Below are 17,585 nucleotides of genomic sequence, written 5' to 3' on the forward strand. Positions count from 1 at the left end.
ACATTTCCTATGAAGCAGCTGAGCATTTATAGTTGGATCTTAGCTTCATTTGATCATATATTGTCAGTAATCTTGATGGGCCAGTTTCATAATTTCAATAATATTATCCAAAACTGGGACATAATCACTGAAAGTACCCCTGAAAAGGCAAGGAAAGAAGAGCATTTAGATTAAATCTCCTTGAGGAATGTTTTTGGGATGATGTGGCTGGAGTTCTTAGAATTATGGTTTGAGCTATGTAAATGATGTACCACTTCTCTTCTGCACTCCCTTCAATTGCACAAAAAAATGTACCATCACCACTGCAACTAAGAAGAATAACTCAAGGTTTTAAAACATTACAATATCCAATAATCTATGAAAATGTCATCATTCATATTCATCTCAATAAAGTTTATTAGTTTATGAAAAGCACCCCAGTTCAAAGTTCTGTTGGGAGAATTAGCACAAGGACGCCCTAATGCACTACAACCCATCCTCTATAAATACAGGCCGACGGCTCGTTTTTGAAATGTTATTCAGTTGCCATAGCGCAAGCCTCTGAATGACAAGATTTCGCCGTATATGTGGCGGTGAAGAGTTGTTACTCTCGTGATTTGTGGAGAAACTCAGTTTGATTGTCGTTGTTGCTGTTTATCTCTTAGAATCGTTTTCTGTTTTCGTTCTCGAGATTGACGCTGCTGTCAATCTTCTCGACTGATTTCTGGAGTTCATTTTTTGGATTTCACTTTGATCGATGGTGATTTGATCTGCAGTAGGTGATTCTAGCGGATTGTAGCCATGGATCTTCATCAAGACGACGATAGTTTTCTTGGTCCGTGTTTCTGAATCTATGTGAAGGACACGGTACTTCCAAATGTCCGATTCTGCTAATTTAAATCTGCCGAGGTTCTTCTCTGTCATTCTAGATTTCGCTTGATGTCCGAGTTCATTACTTGTGATTTCTTCTGTTTACTCGCGAACTTCAACTCTACTTGACCACTTTTGTTTAAATCTTATGTTTATCATCTCAAGTTTTTTACCTTTTTTGGCTAATTTATTCGTTTTAATATCTGGTCCTGCTATCCCGATCATCTGTTGAGACGTGATGATTACAATTATCGGTCCGTGTTTCAGAACCAATGTGACTGAAATTTTTTCCGACGTCTGATCCAACAGATCGATTTCGGCCTCAATCGGATCCATCCCAATCATTCGTTAAAAGATCCCGCTCATTAGCACTGTTATTTGATTTTGTCCAGTGTTTTTCACGAAGGTCTTATCAATCGTAGTTACTCTATTATCTAGAGCTCGATTCCTCGACAGAAATTTTAACGTCCTAACCACATCCATCAAGTTGGTTATGAGTTTTAAGATTTTACTAATATGTACAATTTTCATTGTAAATTATGCTGTCGCGCAGATGAAACAGGCGTCTACACGATTGACGATTTCGAATAGAATATTGTTGTATGATTTAAAATACCAATAATACCTGAAGAACATTTAATCTCACCTAATAAGAGTCGCCACGACGAGTCCCACGAGGTCAACGCATTCTGGTGCATCCACAGTCGTCCGATCGACTTTTGATACAAGATCGAGCGGTGGGTCTGACATAGATTTGAAGAAAAAGCTCGATGCCTCTCCAGCACACTGGCGTACAGCGCGGAGGCCTACCCGGTACGAACGGTTGATCCTTGATCGAGCGATCCGCTATTAGTGCAGCGAGGTGCGGTTGATCCTCAAAGCATGTTCTTTCTATCTGTTTACTTTTCTTGGTTTTCCGTTTGATCAGGCGCTTCTAATGCAAACTCTTACCGTACTTTGCCTTTGGAGTCCAATTAGATTTATTTAGCTTCGCGCAGCGACTTATTTTGTCGTAAACTTTCATACATTAGAAGATAAGGCCAGATTTTCGTCGATTTACTTGACCAATTTAATTCTGCCGGAGAATCGAATTCAGACCCATAGTTGGACTACATTTGCGTTGCAGTTTCGTAGACGCTGCGCAATCGCCGTTTTTGTGATTTAGAACAAATTAACGAGACATTGTTCTGTTCACAATTAAATGAAATGTTATTTGTTATTTCATCCTAATGCATTCAATGTGGAATCCGCTCAGGAGTAGTTTTTATCCATGAATCTTAAATCCCTTTTCGGCGGCAGAAGTAACTTGAAAACCTAATCGCCGTTTCTTGATTTGGAACAAATTAACGAGATTAAATTACGTTTTTCCAAGAACAAGTGGAATGTTATCAGTTTACTGTAGTCGCTAAAGTATTAACTTAGGAATGCTCTCATGGGTAACTTAGATCCACGAATCTTATATATCTGTCCAGGAACAAGTAACTTCAAAACCTAAGAGACCAACAGGACGCGGGATCAATTAATTACTTCCATAATATGAGTGTAGCGACCAAACGAATTGAACAAAACGGTTCTTTTACTGGTGGATTAAAATGCGATGTGGTAATTCAATAAACTGCTATTTATATTTAGGAATATAAAAATTTATATAACTTTAAGCCATTTCAAAAATTCAGCGGAATTAGTGGAACTATATTCCTAAGAGAGTTCGGAATGGCTGATATTCTTGTGTGAGAAACTGTTTAACTTCCTAACTGGATATTGGATCTTTGAAAAAACTCATTGGGCCTAGTGACTGAAGAACAGCAAGCCTTCCTAGTTCCTACCCTCATTGGAAATTCGAGAAAGTTTAACGCGCCGACTTTTGACGTGGACTGACACATTACTTTGACGACTTCTCTACTTATTTACCGAAACTTATTTAAAGTTCAACTATTTTACATAATTTTAAGCACATTTTGACAGGAATTAGGCATGGATCACACTCATTCTAATGGAGGCCCTGTGACTGAAGAACATCAAGCCAAGGTGAATCCAAGACACTACTTCGATCATCAGATGAAAATAATGCCTTCAAATTAATTCCTTCGTTATCTTTTCCCTCTCACTCCTTTTTACAACAGATTGATGAAATCCGAAAGCTGTTGGGACCGTTGCCAGATAAATCGTCAATCTATTGCTCTGATGAGTGTATTGCGCGATACTTAGTAGCCCGGAATTGGAATGTCAAGAAGGCACTCAAAATGCTTAGAGAAACCTTAGCTTGGAGACTCCATTACAAGCCCGAGGAAATCCGCTGGGTAAAAGAAATTCATCGCCGAATTCCACAAATTCAGTTTTGAAATTACAGTTTTTTCCGAATACCTCCTTTACTGCTTGCCGCCATCAATTTGATTGTCTATTTCTTGTTCTTACTGGATTGTGTTATTATTCTTCTATCATACTTGGTTTTAATCAGTATCTAGCAATTGATCCTTTCTCAATCTTTTCCAGTCTTATCCACCAGTGAAACACTTGTCACCAACTAACCAGTTGTGTTATTTTTATACTAAATGTATTATTTCCCAGAGTAAGGTTAAAAAATACTTAAATTACTTCTGTCGTCTGAAGGTTCTAACTAGTGAATGGTGATTTATGTTTCTTCAATCTTTTCCACTAATACCCACTGATCCCCTATTGCCTGGTGTAGGAAGATATTGCTGAAGAGGGGGAAACAGGGAAGATCTACAGAACGAGCTTAAAAGATAGGCACGGAAGGAGTATTCTCGTCTTGAGGCCGGGGTACCAGGTTCGTAGCACTTGTTCTCTTTTATTATTTATTTTTCCCTTGATTATTGATATGGTTTGCAGAATACAAAATCAGTCGAGGGGCAAATTAAGTATCTGGTTTATTGCATGGAGAACGCAATTATGAATTGTGAGCCGGGCCAGTCTCCGATGGTTTGGTGGATTGATTATGATCGATACAAGGTGTCTAATATCTCCTTTAAGGCGACCAAGGAGACTGCATACGTGCTGCAAGAACATTACCCAGAGAGGCTCGGCGTTGCCATTCTGTTCAATCCCCCCAAATACTTCGAGCCTTTTTGGAAGGTGTGATTACTCTCTCTTCCTCTCGCTCTAAATATGTTATAAACGTATAAATGGTTATTCCCAAGCCTCTGAAGTTGTTTATTGGCTTCCACAACAATGTATTGATTATCCCTTCTCCACTTTTTATCTCCAATTTCCTAATGGTTATAAGAACAATCTTTCTCGATCCATTTGTCTCTCTTATTCTTGCTCATCCTTAGGCTTTTACAACCATTTTCCATGACCGTTTTCCTTTCTCCCTTCGGATTCTATGGATTTAATAGCCATCTTCATTGATTTATCTCTCTCAGAGTCTAATTCTTTTCCCTCTCTCCTTACTAGATGGACGGTTCTCTGTAGCAACCATTCATCTATCTCTTCAACATAGATCCCCCTCTGCATAATTAAAACCTAGGATCATCATGATCTGATGCCAGATTATTTTCTGATTAATTTAATCAGTATCTTTCTGCGATTCCAGGTGGCCAGGCACGTATTAGACGTAAAGACCCGGGAGAAGGTGAAGTTCGTCTATTCAGACGACCCTTCCACCACAAAGATCGTTCAAGACTTGGTGGGTATCGACAGTTTTGACTCCTTTGATGAATACGCCGCTCGTCTCCGCTTCGATTTTGATGAATACTCCGCAAGGATGCGAGAGGACGATACCAAAGTTTCCTTGTTTTGGAAAACAAAACAAGTCAACGGGTCTGTTCTTCCAAGTTTCTCTGACTTTGATGAGGATTTAGAAGACTCGTCCAGGAGAAATGGAGTTGGCTCTGAGATCAAGCCTGAAGAAGAAATTGTTGGAATTAATGGACACAGGTGAAGTCGTCTACGAAGGTACCCAAACGTGAAGTAAAAACACCAGCGACCGCTTTAACGATTTACGTGTGTACTATAAGTATTGCTGTATTTTATGTGTAAGCACTCTTGAAATTTGATCATTTAATCCGAAAATAATTTCACTCATCTGTTGTACATTTTTTTAAACCATTTTCCTTAGTTATTCTTGGTCAACGATTAGGTATCACATTCATTGTGTGGCAGGAATCCATGCGTGGAGCTTGTGGCCACTTATTAAAATATTCCTGCAATCTGACGAATTTAATCATCAACTTATTGCGATTATCGGATGTCAATTCTATTTTAACCATTTTCCTTCGTAGTTATTCTTGGTCAACAATTAAGTTTATATTAATTGTGTGGCAGGAACCGCACGTGAAGTCTAGCCGCTAAGTTAATAGAAACTCGTAGCGACTTGCATTAATTGCTTACGTGATCTCGCAATTTGATGAATTTAATTACAAAACAGTGAAAAACATCTGATGTAGAATTTTCTCTTGGCCACTGTTCAAATAACTTACTAAACGCCAAAGAATCGGATATTGCCTTGATAATTTAAGTTCGTCGACTAAGAAAACAACAATTGGGTCAACAGAATCGGGCAGGGCGGTCTGATGATTGCCGTCCGATCAATTGCGGGTTCACGATCATGTGATCGTAAAGTAAAGTAATATAGTTCCGAAATAAAAGCTTCAAGCATCTCAAAATCACTCCAGCGATCAGCGTGGAGGTCGATCCAGTTCGAAGGGCTGACTCTGGTGCCGAGCGATCCGCCATCGACGCAGAAGGTGCGTATTTAAACACATATATATCTTTTTCTCTTTCTTCCGTTCTTGGTTATCCGCTCTATCCGGCGATTTTAACGAAGACTCTGCAAGCAATTCCCGATATACTTTGATTCTCGAGTTCAATTAGATCTTGTAGGTTTCGTTCTTTTGATAATTCTTGTGTTTGGGGATTTTAATCATGATTTAAGGTTGTCGAAATGAAAAAGTGACGATTGTCGTCCATGGGAATTATCGTGGCAATTCAATATAGCTGGTCGGTCCTATTCAAACCCATTTTGGGCAGATAGGATTTATTACTTTTTGCATGCTGCCTATTGCCCTTTTTTGGATTTGGTAAAGAATTAAGGGGGTTTTTATGGTGGCTCGATGACAGTCTTTTAACGATCCTCTTATGGATCAGCGAAAACAAGTTGCTTCTAGCACAGACTGAAAAGGGTGATGGATCAATTTTGGTACGAGTTCATGGGTAATTGTTGGTTATCTGTGTAGGTGTAATCCTTTTATGTTACTCTTAAGTGGAGTAAACATCTCTTCTCCCTTGGACCTTCTCTCTACTTTCAGTCTATGATAACTAGATATCAGACATGATCATACTAAATAAACGAGTTGAAAAAGGGCTAACTGAATACTGAAGTAAAATTTGTAAAATATTTCATACTGGTCATTCCAAAAAAATTTAGACGGATTCAAACCTAGCAATGCAAATTCTACTACACCACAACCGTCTTTTAACTTAGAGGCCGGTTTGCTACTTAACGACATGCTCTAGACCATTTAACATTTAAAGGAGATGGATATTATCTATCTAGATTTCAGAGTTCTTTAACCGTCATTGGAGACTTAAAGATAAAATGTACCAATATTCCGCTTAAAATTATTGGCATGAAGTTTTAACATTTATTTTGTCGATTTCACTACTAATGTCACGAGAAAAAGCTTGATCTTCTTATTTAGACATCTTAGCTTATTATTTTTAGCGCAACTTATCAGCAATTGAAGATGAGTCCGAGTGATCGCCATTCCAATGGTTGCTCATTGACTGAAGAACAGCAAGCCAAGGCGAGTCCAAGACATTATATGAATCATTAGATGAATTTATTGACTTCAACTTGATGCCTTCATTCTCTTTTCCGTCTCTTTCCATTTTACCCCAGATTATCGAGATCAGAAAGCTTTTGGGACCACTGCCGGAGAAATCATCAATTTATTGCTCCGATGATTGTATTGCACGATATTTGGTAGCGCGGAATTGGAATGTCCACAAGGCACTCAAAATGCTTAGAGAAACCTTAGCTTGGAGACTCCATTACAAGCCTGAGGAAATCCGCTGGGTAACTTTTTTTTTTTCAAATTTCACGAATGCTGATTCGAAAAATACCCATATCCAGAGAATAGTTCTTTAGCTCAAAATTAGTTCATCAGTTGGTCACGAAATGAACAAAACAAATCTTATTGCATCATGCTGGCCCTGATATTTGTTTTCAACAAATGTTCTGGGTTGGCTAAAGCAGAGCTGCAGGCCACCACACTCCCTGGTTTAGAGTCTAACCTTTGAAGCCAACTAATTGGTTTCAAGGATTTTCTCCCAAACTTTAATTATCTTTCTATCATATTTGGGTCTCAACAAGAGGGCATCAATCTGTACTTGAGACGACAAAGAATCAAACAGATATTCTAAACCAAAAATCTAGAAAATGATCTAGTCTTGATTCGAATTGCAACCAGAGAAAAAGAAAGAAAAATAATTGAGCAAGAGTAGGAATAAGCCTTGTGCGATTAGAAGATCTGCTGTCCCAGCCTCAGCTGCTCTCGGCTCTCTGGATGGGGACTAGTTCTTGAGTTCTTGAATGGACCGTTTTAATCAGATCGCGGCACGACCCCATTTGTTGATCCCCCTTGGATGATGCAGGAAGAAGTCGCTGAGGAAGCAAGAACAGGGAAGCTTTTCGGAACAAAATTAAAGGACAGGTATGGAAGAAGTATTCTTGTCATGCGACCCGGGTACGAGGTTAGTCTCTATATAAACTATTTTAATTCAGTATCTTTCATTGTGCCATTGCTGATAGTGCGAATGTGATATCGTTTATAGAATACAAAATCAGTCAAGGGGCAAATTAGATACCTGGTTTATTGCATGGAAAACGCAATTATGAATCTGGAACCGGGCCAGTCACAAATGGTTTGGTGGATTGATCATGATCGGTACAAACTGTCTAATATCTCCTTTAAAGCCACGAAGGAGACTGCGCACGTGCTGCAAGAGCATTACCCAGAGAGGCTCGGTGTTGGTATTCTGTACAATCCCCCCAAAGTCTTTGATCACTTCTGGAAGGTGTGATTATTCTGTCATTCATCCATCTGTTTTAGATAAATCTTCCTCTCTCTAAATTAATTTCAGATTCTTAAGGTTATTAATTCCTTTGATTGTAGCTGGTCAGGCCATTACTAGACCCAAAGACCCGGGACAAGGTGAACTTAGTCTACTCAGACGACCCTTCCACCACTAGGATTGTCCAAGATATATTGGGCGTCGATAGTCTCAACTCCTTTGACGACTACGTCTCTCGTCTTACCTTCGATTTCAACGAATACGCCGCCAGGATGCGAGAAGACGACATCAAAGTTTCCTTGTTCTGGAACAGAAAACAAGTCAATGGGTATGTTCTCTCGGCGCCAAGATTAACTGATAATGAAAAGGAGGCAGAGAAGTCTAAGAGGAATGGAGTTGTCGTCTCGGAGATCGAGTCTGAGGAAGAAATTGCTGAAATGAATGGACATCGGTGAAGTCGTATTCATGTGTAAGCCACAAGCCTCTTTATCCAATATCTTAGTATATTCTATATCTGTGCAGTTGTAATATGCTTTCAAGGTTTCACTGTCTAATTGCTTTCACAGATTAAGTGTCATATGCAAAAGATGGTTCTTCTCTATGGTCGGTAAGTAGACATGGTCGTTCTGTTCTTTTTGTGCGAATTGTTCGTTCTGTTCAGTTTTCCGAGCAGAACAAAAATAAATTCGAACAGAACATCATATAGACCCGTGTGCGGTTTTTATATTCACTGTGTGAATTTTGTTCTTGTTTTGTGCAAATGTGCGAATGTGCGAAGTTTGTTCGTTTTTTTTAAAAGAACAGAACAAAGAACAAGGCCCTGTGCAGTTATTTTGTGCGAATTTTTTGTTCATTTAAAACGAACAGAACCGAACAACCATGTCTATCGGTAAGTATCTTCTCACCGTTTGAATGCTTAATGAGAAGGGAGACCAATTTAAGGAGAAACTCATATATTTATGTCTCATTAAGTCATTTTAATTTTAACACAAATTTTCATATAAGTTCTTACACTTTGAGTGGGACACAACATCTTAATAGTCTACAGATTGAGTCCATTTGCATCTTACTAGTTTTCATTTTAATTTTAATAGCTATTCATTGAATAACTCAATTAATGAACTGTATCTGACACACATATATATATACATTAGTTAATCATGGACCAATTTTAATCAAATCTATAAATTGTTACAACAGAATGAGAGGAAGAATAGCTACACATGCTCAAATGAATCCCTAGTGTGCGCTCTTCAGGGTAAGAATTAAGTAAATTTATTTATGCAAATGCGTGAGTGGTTTTTACTTATTAACCAGTTTAATTCATGTCATGCTTTTATAAGAGATCCTTAGACCTGTGTTACTGAAGACAACTTGTGGATGGATGATTATGCCTTGAGTCCATAATATTGGGATTCTAAACATTTTTAACTCGGATGAAATAACAATTTCATGAAGGCGGGATCCCATCCTTGGTATAAGTGAAGACTTCAAGGAACATTATTTTTCTAATGTCTAATTTTATAATATATATGAACATGAAATACATGTCAGATCAAAATGGTCCTCTTTCTATCCTTCACTCCCTTTGAACCTAGTATGAAATAAATCTCTCCATACCATGTTGGATGTTGTCATTTGATACAACAGTTCCCTAAAACGCAACCTCATTGTTGTTTATTCATACTCCTATAACATTGTGAGGAGCCTCCCCCATTCCATATGTTCCATGCATGCACCTCCCTTGAACTTCAACATGCTCCAGATTGCCAGGGTAAATGCCCAAGGTGAATGGACACTCAAAGAAAAGGTGAGAACCATGTTCCTCACCTTATATACACATGAGGCGCAATGTCGATGCAATAGAGAACATGTGTCAGAACTCGCCTTAGCAAGAACAATCCAAAAATACTTGACTTAAAGTAACCTTTTGCTTCCATAAAATCTTACTCCTCTTCCAGCAGGCCCACTCAAATCTTTTTAACTGCATCTTGAAACAAAAAGAACGAGCCTCCACACCCTAGCAGATCCAGATCTTCTCCCAAATCCTAATCTAAGGCCAAAAGTGTAACAAATATTACTGCATGCTCAATAGTTTTTCTAACCTCTAATATGAAAGAGCACTCTCCAAAATTGAGTTCCATGTGTAGTCCTAACAATCTTAAATTCATATGCATGCTCAATAGTTTTTCTTTTGCGAACGCTGCCTGCATTGTACCTTAGGACACAATGTACCCCTGTTTTTTGCCTTAGCGAAGTAATGCTCCTTATCCCAATCTGGCTTCAAACAACTCTGAGATATGGGGACAAAAGTATGTCTCATGCCCAGGTAAAAAAAGAGGTCCCCATCTAAGTGGGGCTGTGCACCACTCCTAACAATTCATGTACCACAACTGTCTCGGAAGACTTTTATGACCATATCCTCCTTAAACCCCATTATTTTGCCTTCCCATTTTGTCAACGATGTCATATTCATGGCCCACATGTGTAGCACCCCAAGCCCCCCTTGTTCCACCAGTTAGTAAACCACCTCCCAAGAGATCTTAGATGATCCGATATCTTAACGCACCTCAGGACCTTTCCAATATAATTGCATCATTGTGACCTCTAGGTGTCTTCCGATACCCGTTAGTAACTTGAAAATCGATATGGAAAATATCGGAATTGTCAATAGTTGATCTACTCATTATCCATCTGTCAATAATAGGGATGAAAATACAGGTGAATGGGTATATGAGGAAGCAGATGAACAATAAAAACATGACGGGAAGAAGAGGAGGAACATGAATAACAAGACCAAAGGCATAAAGAATAACATCTTGAAATAGAATGTGATGTACTGTTCACTATCGAAAGCTACATCCATTCATTGCCAATTTTTTTCTCTCGCCTGAATCTCAGATCATCAAAAATGTTTTTTCCTTTTAGTCCTTATTAGAAAGAGATATTGTACCAAATCACAGAACAACACAACACAACACTTGCCTTTGCACAGTATGTAGTTTGAAAAATTGCACTGCCGAGAAAAACTTCCACATCTAAAAGCATGGTGTGACTACATCCTCCCTATTAGAAATTTTAATTTGAAGCCAGATTTATGACTAAATTATGAAATTTTCTTGCTCCAATGGTAATTTTCTGCATTTAAAAATGTGGGAGAAACAAAGTCGTGAAACCAACTTTGCAATAAAAGTTTGTTCACACTGCCATTGACAATCTCATAAATGAATTTTGAAGTACATGATCTAATCCTATTAGAAATAATCCCAAGTTATATTTTGAATTTTTCTATTAAATAATTTCACTTTCTATATTTCCTTTACTTTGCTTTGCCTTATGTGTATGGTTCTAGTATTTTCTTGCTTTCAGAAATTTCTTTTGAAAATAATCTTAGTACTAGGAGGTAACACCATCAACCAGAATGATGAAAATGCATTAAGAACAATGGAAACTTGCTCAGTTCGCAGTTCTTTCAAATTTGTCTATGTTAATTTCTTATGCATCAAGGATCATGCATAAAGGGGGGTTATTTATGGTCTGAAGAAATTTCCAATTTTCTTGAAAAATCAAGGGGGTTTATTTAAGGGTTTAGATTAAAAAATCCCACCTTAAAAAATGCATTCAATCCTTTATCCGATGAGTGTGATTTTAGATGTTAGACTCTTTTAGTGGATAATATTTTACAAAGTTTCAATGAGATTTACCTAGTACTAAGGAAACCTCATGAAACAAGTTGGGTATAAAAAATCAAAGGGTTGAAATGCTCTAATAGGTAGTGAAGAGAATGAGTGAAAATAATGAAGGAAATTTCCACCCTCACATGATGGATTTGTGATCATGCTTATATGTCTAGTTTGTTCATGTGGGCAGGGATATGCAGTTCTTCAAGACCTAAAGGAAAATCTCTTTTCCTTAAACCTCCTAGATACTATATATTTCACACCTATCTATGTTTACTCGCTTTACACTTTTACCATGTCTTGCCATGTAAAGAGTTTCATTCAATGAGACTGGACATTACAAAAGAGAAAATGAGAAAAAAATCAACACAAATTACACTTATCTTCAGAGAACTTAAAATACTTGATGTACATTTTGTTTTCATGGGATGAATACTTAAACTTAGATTGAAAATTCATAATCTGACCAAGATGACCATCAGCGTATTCCTAACTTTCTAGTGTTATACTGCAAAAGTGAAATCAAACCTTGTAAAATCGTCCATCATAGATAGGTAAGCATGACTTAGGAAAAGAATAGATGACATAAATTCTTAGAAATATGTTCCCCTTTTATATTTGATCCAGATGAACACAAAAAATCCCTGGCCAGGGTAGTGAGGATATTGGAGAAGGCATTCTCAAATGATCCCCATTACGCATCAGTACTAATTGAATGATGGATTACAGTTTGATGATAAACCATACCCTAAAAAGTTCGAGAGTCGTGAAGATAATGGATTATAAAAATACAGTAATCGATGACGATAAAGGTTCCATGAGAGAGTTTGACACTACTCGACATCTTCTAGAGCACGAGGTTTAGCTTGGCACCCCACAAGCTGGAAACTTAACTTATCAATTTGGTTAAATTGATCCGTATTTAATTAATCTATATGTTGATATAGTTAATTAATAATGTTGGTCAATAATTGTAATTGGGCCACTAAATTTATTAACTAGAGCGATACATGGGCCTAAAGGGTCACATGCATAAAGTCATAAGGGTATTGGTGGATATGTTTTACTTTTAGGGTTTTTTGAGAAAACCTTAAGTGAAATATACAGAGGGAAAGGATCTTATTTTAAGCACCCATGCAATCCAGATTTGTGAGCCCGCCCCTTTCTCCACTCTCTTCTCCACTCATTCAATGAGAGTGTCTTCATGGTGAGAAGATCTTCTAGATTTTCAAGAAGAGTTGAAGAAGAAGACGAGTTCCCTAAAAGGTAGATTCAATGTTTTATTTTGGACATGCTTCTGCATCCATAGAAACATATTTTCCATGGATGAACCAAGGCATCGAAACCAACAGGTTTGCTCCTATTTCACTTGTTTGACTATGTTCTTTCAAAATATACAGTTGCTTCTAAAATTTTATTGCTAAAACTATTAAATGTTGAAATGGTACTTCACTGACTTTTTTGTATCAAAATAAGTATCAACTAGTCCTTGACTTCATACTGCCTCCATTTAGATTCCATAAGGTTTTTTTAAATATAGTGCCATGATATGAGATTATTTTCACAAGATCCAGACATAAGTACAATTGTAACATGAAAAACTAAGTAAAAGTGTATATCTTGGAAATTAAGGCACATTTCATGAACTAAAATGGGTACACCAAGAGGTGTATGCAGTATTCTTTGGGGGGAAGGGACAGACATATACATATAGAAAGAAAGATAGATGGATAGATAGAGAGAAAGAGATGGAAAGAGAGAGAGAAAGAAAGATAGTGAGCCAGTTTGTGTGAGAGAAAGTGGTGTGTGTTGATAAACTCAAAATTAGGGGTGAAATAATGCCATTAAGAATTTGAGTTTAATCAGTATAATTTATAACCTATACTCGTAAAATAATTAATTAGCCAGTGATGAGTAAGGGTCATCTCAACAGGGAATAAATGTTGGGGAAGAAACTCTCAATTGGGTGAAATCACGAAGATGAGAATAATTCTGTATATTGCACAAGCTAGTGAATGGATGGCGTGAAACAATAGGAGAGAATATGCTGAGAGGTGGCTAATTAGGGTTTTAGGGGTAAGGCTTTACAATATATAAGGACGTAGAGATGAGGAGGAACGAAGAAGAGGGTTTAAGGTATAGTGGTCTGGATAGTTAGAATGAGATAGATGATGATTAAGATGGGAGAGAATGATGTAGTTGAAAAGGATAGGTGATGAGGTCGTGATGGTGTATGAGGGGAAGTGAAATGGATGAGAGTGGATGAATGATGGAAATGGATGAAGGTGATGGATGGTCAACCTAACTAAGTCAGTTGGAGAAAACTCAATGTAATGCAAGAGGCTAACCTTGATCCCTATATTCCACCAGGATCAAGGCATCTACCAACTGCAGATCAATAAACCTCTCCAAGCACTAGAGTCACCAAGGAACAATTGATGGACCTTCAAAACTTCACTTTCTTTCAATCTGCTTCTCTAGGAGGAAGTGAGCTTAAAGATGTTTTTTTACACATATAGGGGTTCAATTTATAGATCCAAATGTATGCATGGATAGACAACGGAAAGACAAATCTTCCTTTCAAATTTTAGCTTAGTCCAAGTTTTGGATTGTCAAATATCAAGCGTTGAAGTTGGATGATTCCTAATATTTGATTTAATTCAAATATTTCTCTCTCCTCATCCTCGTCAACACCGTCATGTCGTCACAATTTTGTCTCATATGAGCAATAAATGCAATGATTGGTTGAGATTCAGCCTTGTCATCTGCAATCGACGGCTGTCATTGCGCCACGTGGCACCCTGGAGAAAAAATACAAAATAGGGCATAATTGTCTATTAATTAAATAAAATGTTTAATAATTTCTGTCATAGCTGACATGGCAGCACATCTACGCGCGCCACGTCAGCCATTCTCCCTTTCTATCGAATGAAATTAGGACATGTGTGTACCATGTGCACACATATGCCCCATGTGTACACGTGGTATCATGTACCCCTGACACTAGGGTTCGCCCAACCGATATCCGTCCGATATCTGGTATTGGACAACCGATATCTGATATCCGGGAAAAAAATGGGACAGTGCCGGATATCAGATATCGGGCGATATCCGTCTTTGAGGGGTAGACGGATATCGGTATCGGATATCGGGGGTGAGGACGAATCGGGTATCGGATACCGGATATCGGATTTCGATCTCCGGATATCAAAATCTGGTATCGATCGATAAAAATAATATACACTTCATATTATACCTGTTAGTTTTATTCGCGTTGTATGGTTTTGATTTATATTCAATGTCGGTTAATATATAGAGTGCAAATTTTTTTTTTCTTCCATATGGGATGACAGGATTCAAAGTTAATGAAAACTCAGAATCCCATTATCCCACATGGAAGATATTAGAAAAGTTTCTCTATATACATTAAATGAGGCCGACAACATATTTAATATCAAAATAATATCTATATCAATTACTGCTACATTTTAAGACCCTTATATGTATTAATTATTTAATATATGAGTACACCGTCCAATAAATAGAAACAAAGATTTCTATTTCCTTCCATATGGGATAAAGGGATTCTGAGTTAAACACAAAACCCAAATCATGTTATCCCATATGGAAGAAATTAAAAATACACTACTGTATATATTAAAAGAGATGTGTGATCAATTAGAAAGCTCTTCTGTTGCTCTCGTGCCCACGTTTATCATTGTGTAATGTTTAATATGTAATAATTAATATTATTTTAATTATAATTCGATGTGGATATCGGTTTTTGATATCCGCATCCGATATCCAATATCGTCATCTGCCCTGTTGAGACGGAGATGGATGCCGACATCGAGACGGATATCGGTATCGGATCTCGAAAAAAATGGATACCAGAAAATGCCTTTCCGGTATCCAATTCAGCATCCGTCCCGATACCGGCACCGGTACCGGTATCGGGACGGGCGAACACTACCTGACACATTGCACGACTGTTATTGTTAACCGGTCAAAAAAGAAGAAAGAAATAATTAAATTACAGAAAATGGAGCCTTGGTCCACGAGTCACATATATTGCCAAAAAAAAGAGTCATTTTTTGTGATTGGGGCATGTCACCTGTGCCAAAAAAAGGTAAAAGAAATTCATAAACAGTAAAGGCAAAGATGGCATCGCTAATTGCGATGCCATAACTGCTTAGCTAAATGATTGGCTGATGCCTGTCATTAAACGAATTAATGATTGGGCATCGCCAATCCTTATGGCTAATTGTGATTCGTCGTGGTTCAACAAATCAAACGGTGACACATGGCGTTATGTTTTAAAATTTCTAAAATTTATATTTAATGAAATAAAGGCCCAAAAATACAAATAAGTATATATTTTGACTTAGAAAAATCATATATGTATGAATTTAATGTTGAAAAATTCCATAAAAAATTTATTCTGTGTCAGGAAATTATATTCTTTCCGAATTTGATGTCAGAAAAATTTCCAAAAATACATTTAAATACCAAAAAATTATAACAACATTCTAAAAATAAAGTTAATATTTTTTATCTTGATAGCATGCAAATATAATTAATTCAATCTGAATAAACATGTAAATATGATCATATTAAGCTACTAAAAATGCAAGTTATCCAAGTAAACATGTAAATATGGTCTTATTATGGTACAATGAGAGAAGGGCTCACTTTTAGATTTATAACCGATAACGTGATATTGGATAACTGACATAATATTAATGAAAATCAAGAGATTTGTGATGCTGGTACTGGATATCTGATAGATATGAGATACTTTCGTGATGTTGGAAATTGAGATGGATACAAAGAGGGTAAATACAATAGAGGATGATAGTACATGATACTATAATCAATACTTGTGCCAAATATGATTCGGATCTTCGATATTGAGATCAAGATGTCCGAAGATGATATTTGGTTTTTATTATAAACAGACCTTGTCCCATTTGGAATAAATTATATAAAAATATTATATATATATTGTTTAGAAACCTCTAGTGTATCACATTTCTACTAGACATGATTAATCCCCACTTGTAACCTTTGGGAAGCCACTCAAGTTGAACCTAGAGTATGTATATGATTCTACAGTGGTGCTCGAGCTAGGCCTAGTTATTCCATGTTGACTTTGATTGTGAATTATTTTGCCTTGGTTCTTTAATATGCTATGTTTTTTGATTCTTCTGTCCATTGTTGACTTAACGACCCTTTGTTTTGGTAATTCCTCCAATGATTAAAGTAAATATTTATGTATTTCGAGGGCATGTTTGACATGATCAAAGTGAAATTTGTGGAGAAAGAAAAAACAAAATTGTTACAAAATTTTAAAAATTCAACCAGTGGAAAGGTGATTTGACCATTAGTCTTTTAATTAAAACCCTTAAATTTTAAGTATTTCTATCATTTAAATCGCAATTTTGTGACCATCTAGGCCTATCCATTACTCGAGTTAATGACTCAATTGGATGGATAGAATAGATCAAAAAATATTAGTTATCTATATCAACGTATAAATTAGGTAATCAAGGATCGATTTCACTCAATCGATATGTTGAGTTTTCAACATGTGGGGTTCCAAGCTACACCCCATTCTCTCAAAGACATAAAGGAGGATATAGGCTCTCTCATGAAACATTTACCATCATTGGTTAAGATAAATGTATAATTTCACATTAATTGATACTCTCAGAATGACTTAGAATATGGTCAAATATCAAACCCTAAGCTGTCATCCCAGTTAGTATTGATGCATTCGGAAATCATTAAATATTTTTTTTGCTTAAGATGTCTCTGATTAAACTAAGGGTGGAGAATTCTATCTAAACCGCTCAATCAACTTTGTGAACTTCTTGCTGCATCTGAGATAAGATGGTTTGAAACTCCATGATTAGGAACTTGTAGGTCACAGTCCAGACATGTGTTTCCATTCTAAATGTCTTTGGTGCTTAAGTTTCAGGACCACTTACACAAAAGTGACGCGAATCAACCTGTTTAAAG

General features: G+C 37.0%; 2 protein-coding genes across 5 annotated transcripts; both read left to right on the top strand.

Annotated features, from left to right (window-relative positions):
- The first annotated feature begins 546 nt into the window (after positions 1–546).
- On the top strand, positions 547–4,893 carry LOC144704132 (uncharacterized). The gene is made up of 6 exons (XM_078576394.1): positions 547–1,711; positions 2,815–2,877; positions 2,973–3,149; positions 3,539–3,637; positions 3,700–3,942; positions 4,403–4,893. The coding sequence occupies exons 2-6, from the start codon at positions 2,824–2,826 to the stop codon at positions 4,748–4,750; spliced, it is 921 nt and encodes a 306-aa protein (XP_078432520.1). The 5' UTR covers positions 547–1,711; positions 2,815–2,823; the 3' UTR covers positions 4,751–4,893.
- Positions 4,894–5,344: 451 nt separating this feature from the next.
- Positions 5,345–8,632, top strand: LOC144704131 (uncharacterized). 4 transcript variants are annotated; one of them, XM_078576391.1, is made up of 7 exons: positions 5,345–5,555; positions 6,546–6,614; positions 6,710–6,886; positions 7,465–7,563; positions 7,645–7,887; positions 7,986–8,353; positions 8,451–8,632. In XM_078576391.1, the coding sequence occupies exons 2-6, from the start codon at positions 6,555–6,557 to the stop codon at positions 8,337–8,339; spliced, it is 933 nt and encodes a 310-aa protein (XP_078432517.1). In that variant the 5' UTR covers positions 5,345–5,555; positions 6,546–6,554; the 3' UTR covers positions 8,340–8,353; positions 8,451–8,632. The 4 variants fall into 4 exon arrangements, with proteins under 4 accessions (XP_078432517.1, XP_078432519.1, XP_078432518.1 ...); XM_078576393.1 differs by having other exon boundaries at positions 5,346–5,555; positions 6,519–6,614; positions 7,986–8,483; XM_078576392.1 differs by having other exon boundaries at positions 5,346–5,555; positions 6,533–6,614; positions 7,986–8,483.
- Positions 8,633–17,585: the final 8,953 nt, after the last annotated feature.

The sequence above is a fragment of the Wolffia australiana genome, chromosome 6 (assembly GCF_029677425.1).
Source record: "Wolffia australiana isolate 7733 chromosome 6, ASM2967742v1".
NCBI lineage: Eukaryota > Viridiplantae > Streptophyta > Magnoliopsida > Alismatales > Araceae > Wolffia > Wolffia australiana.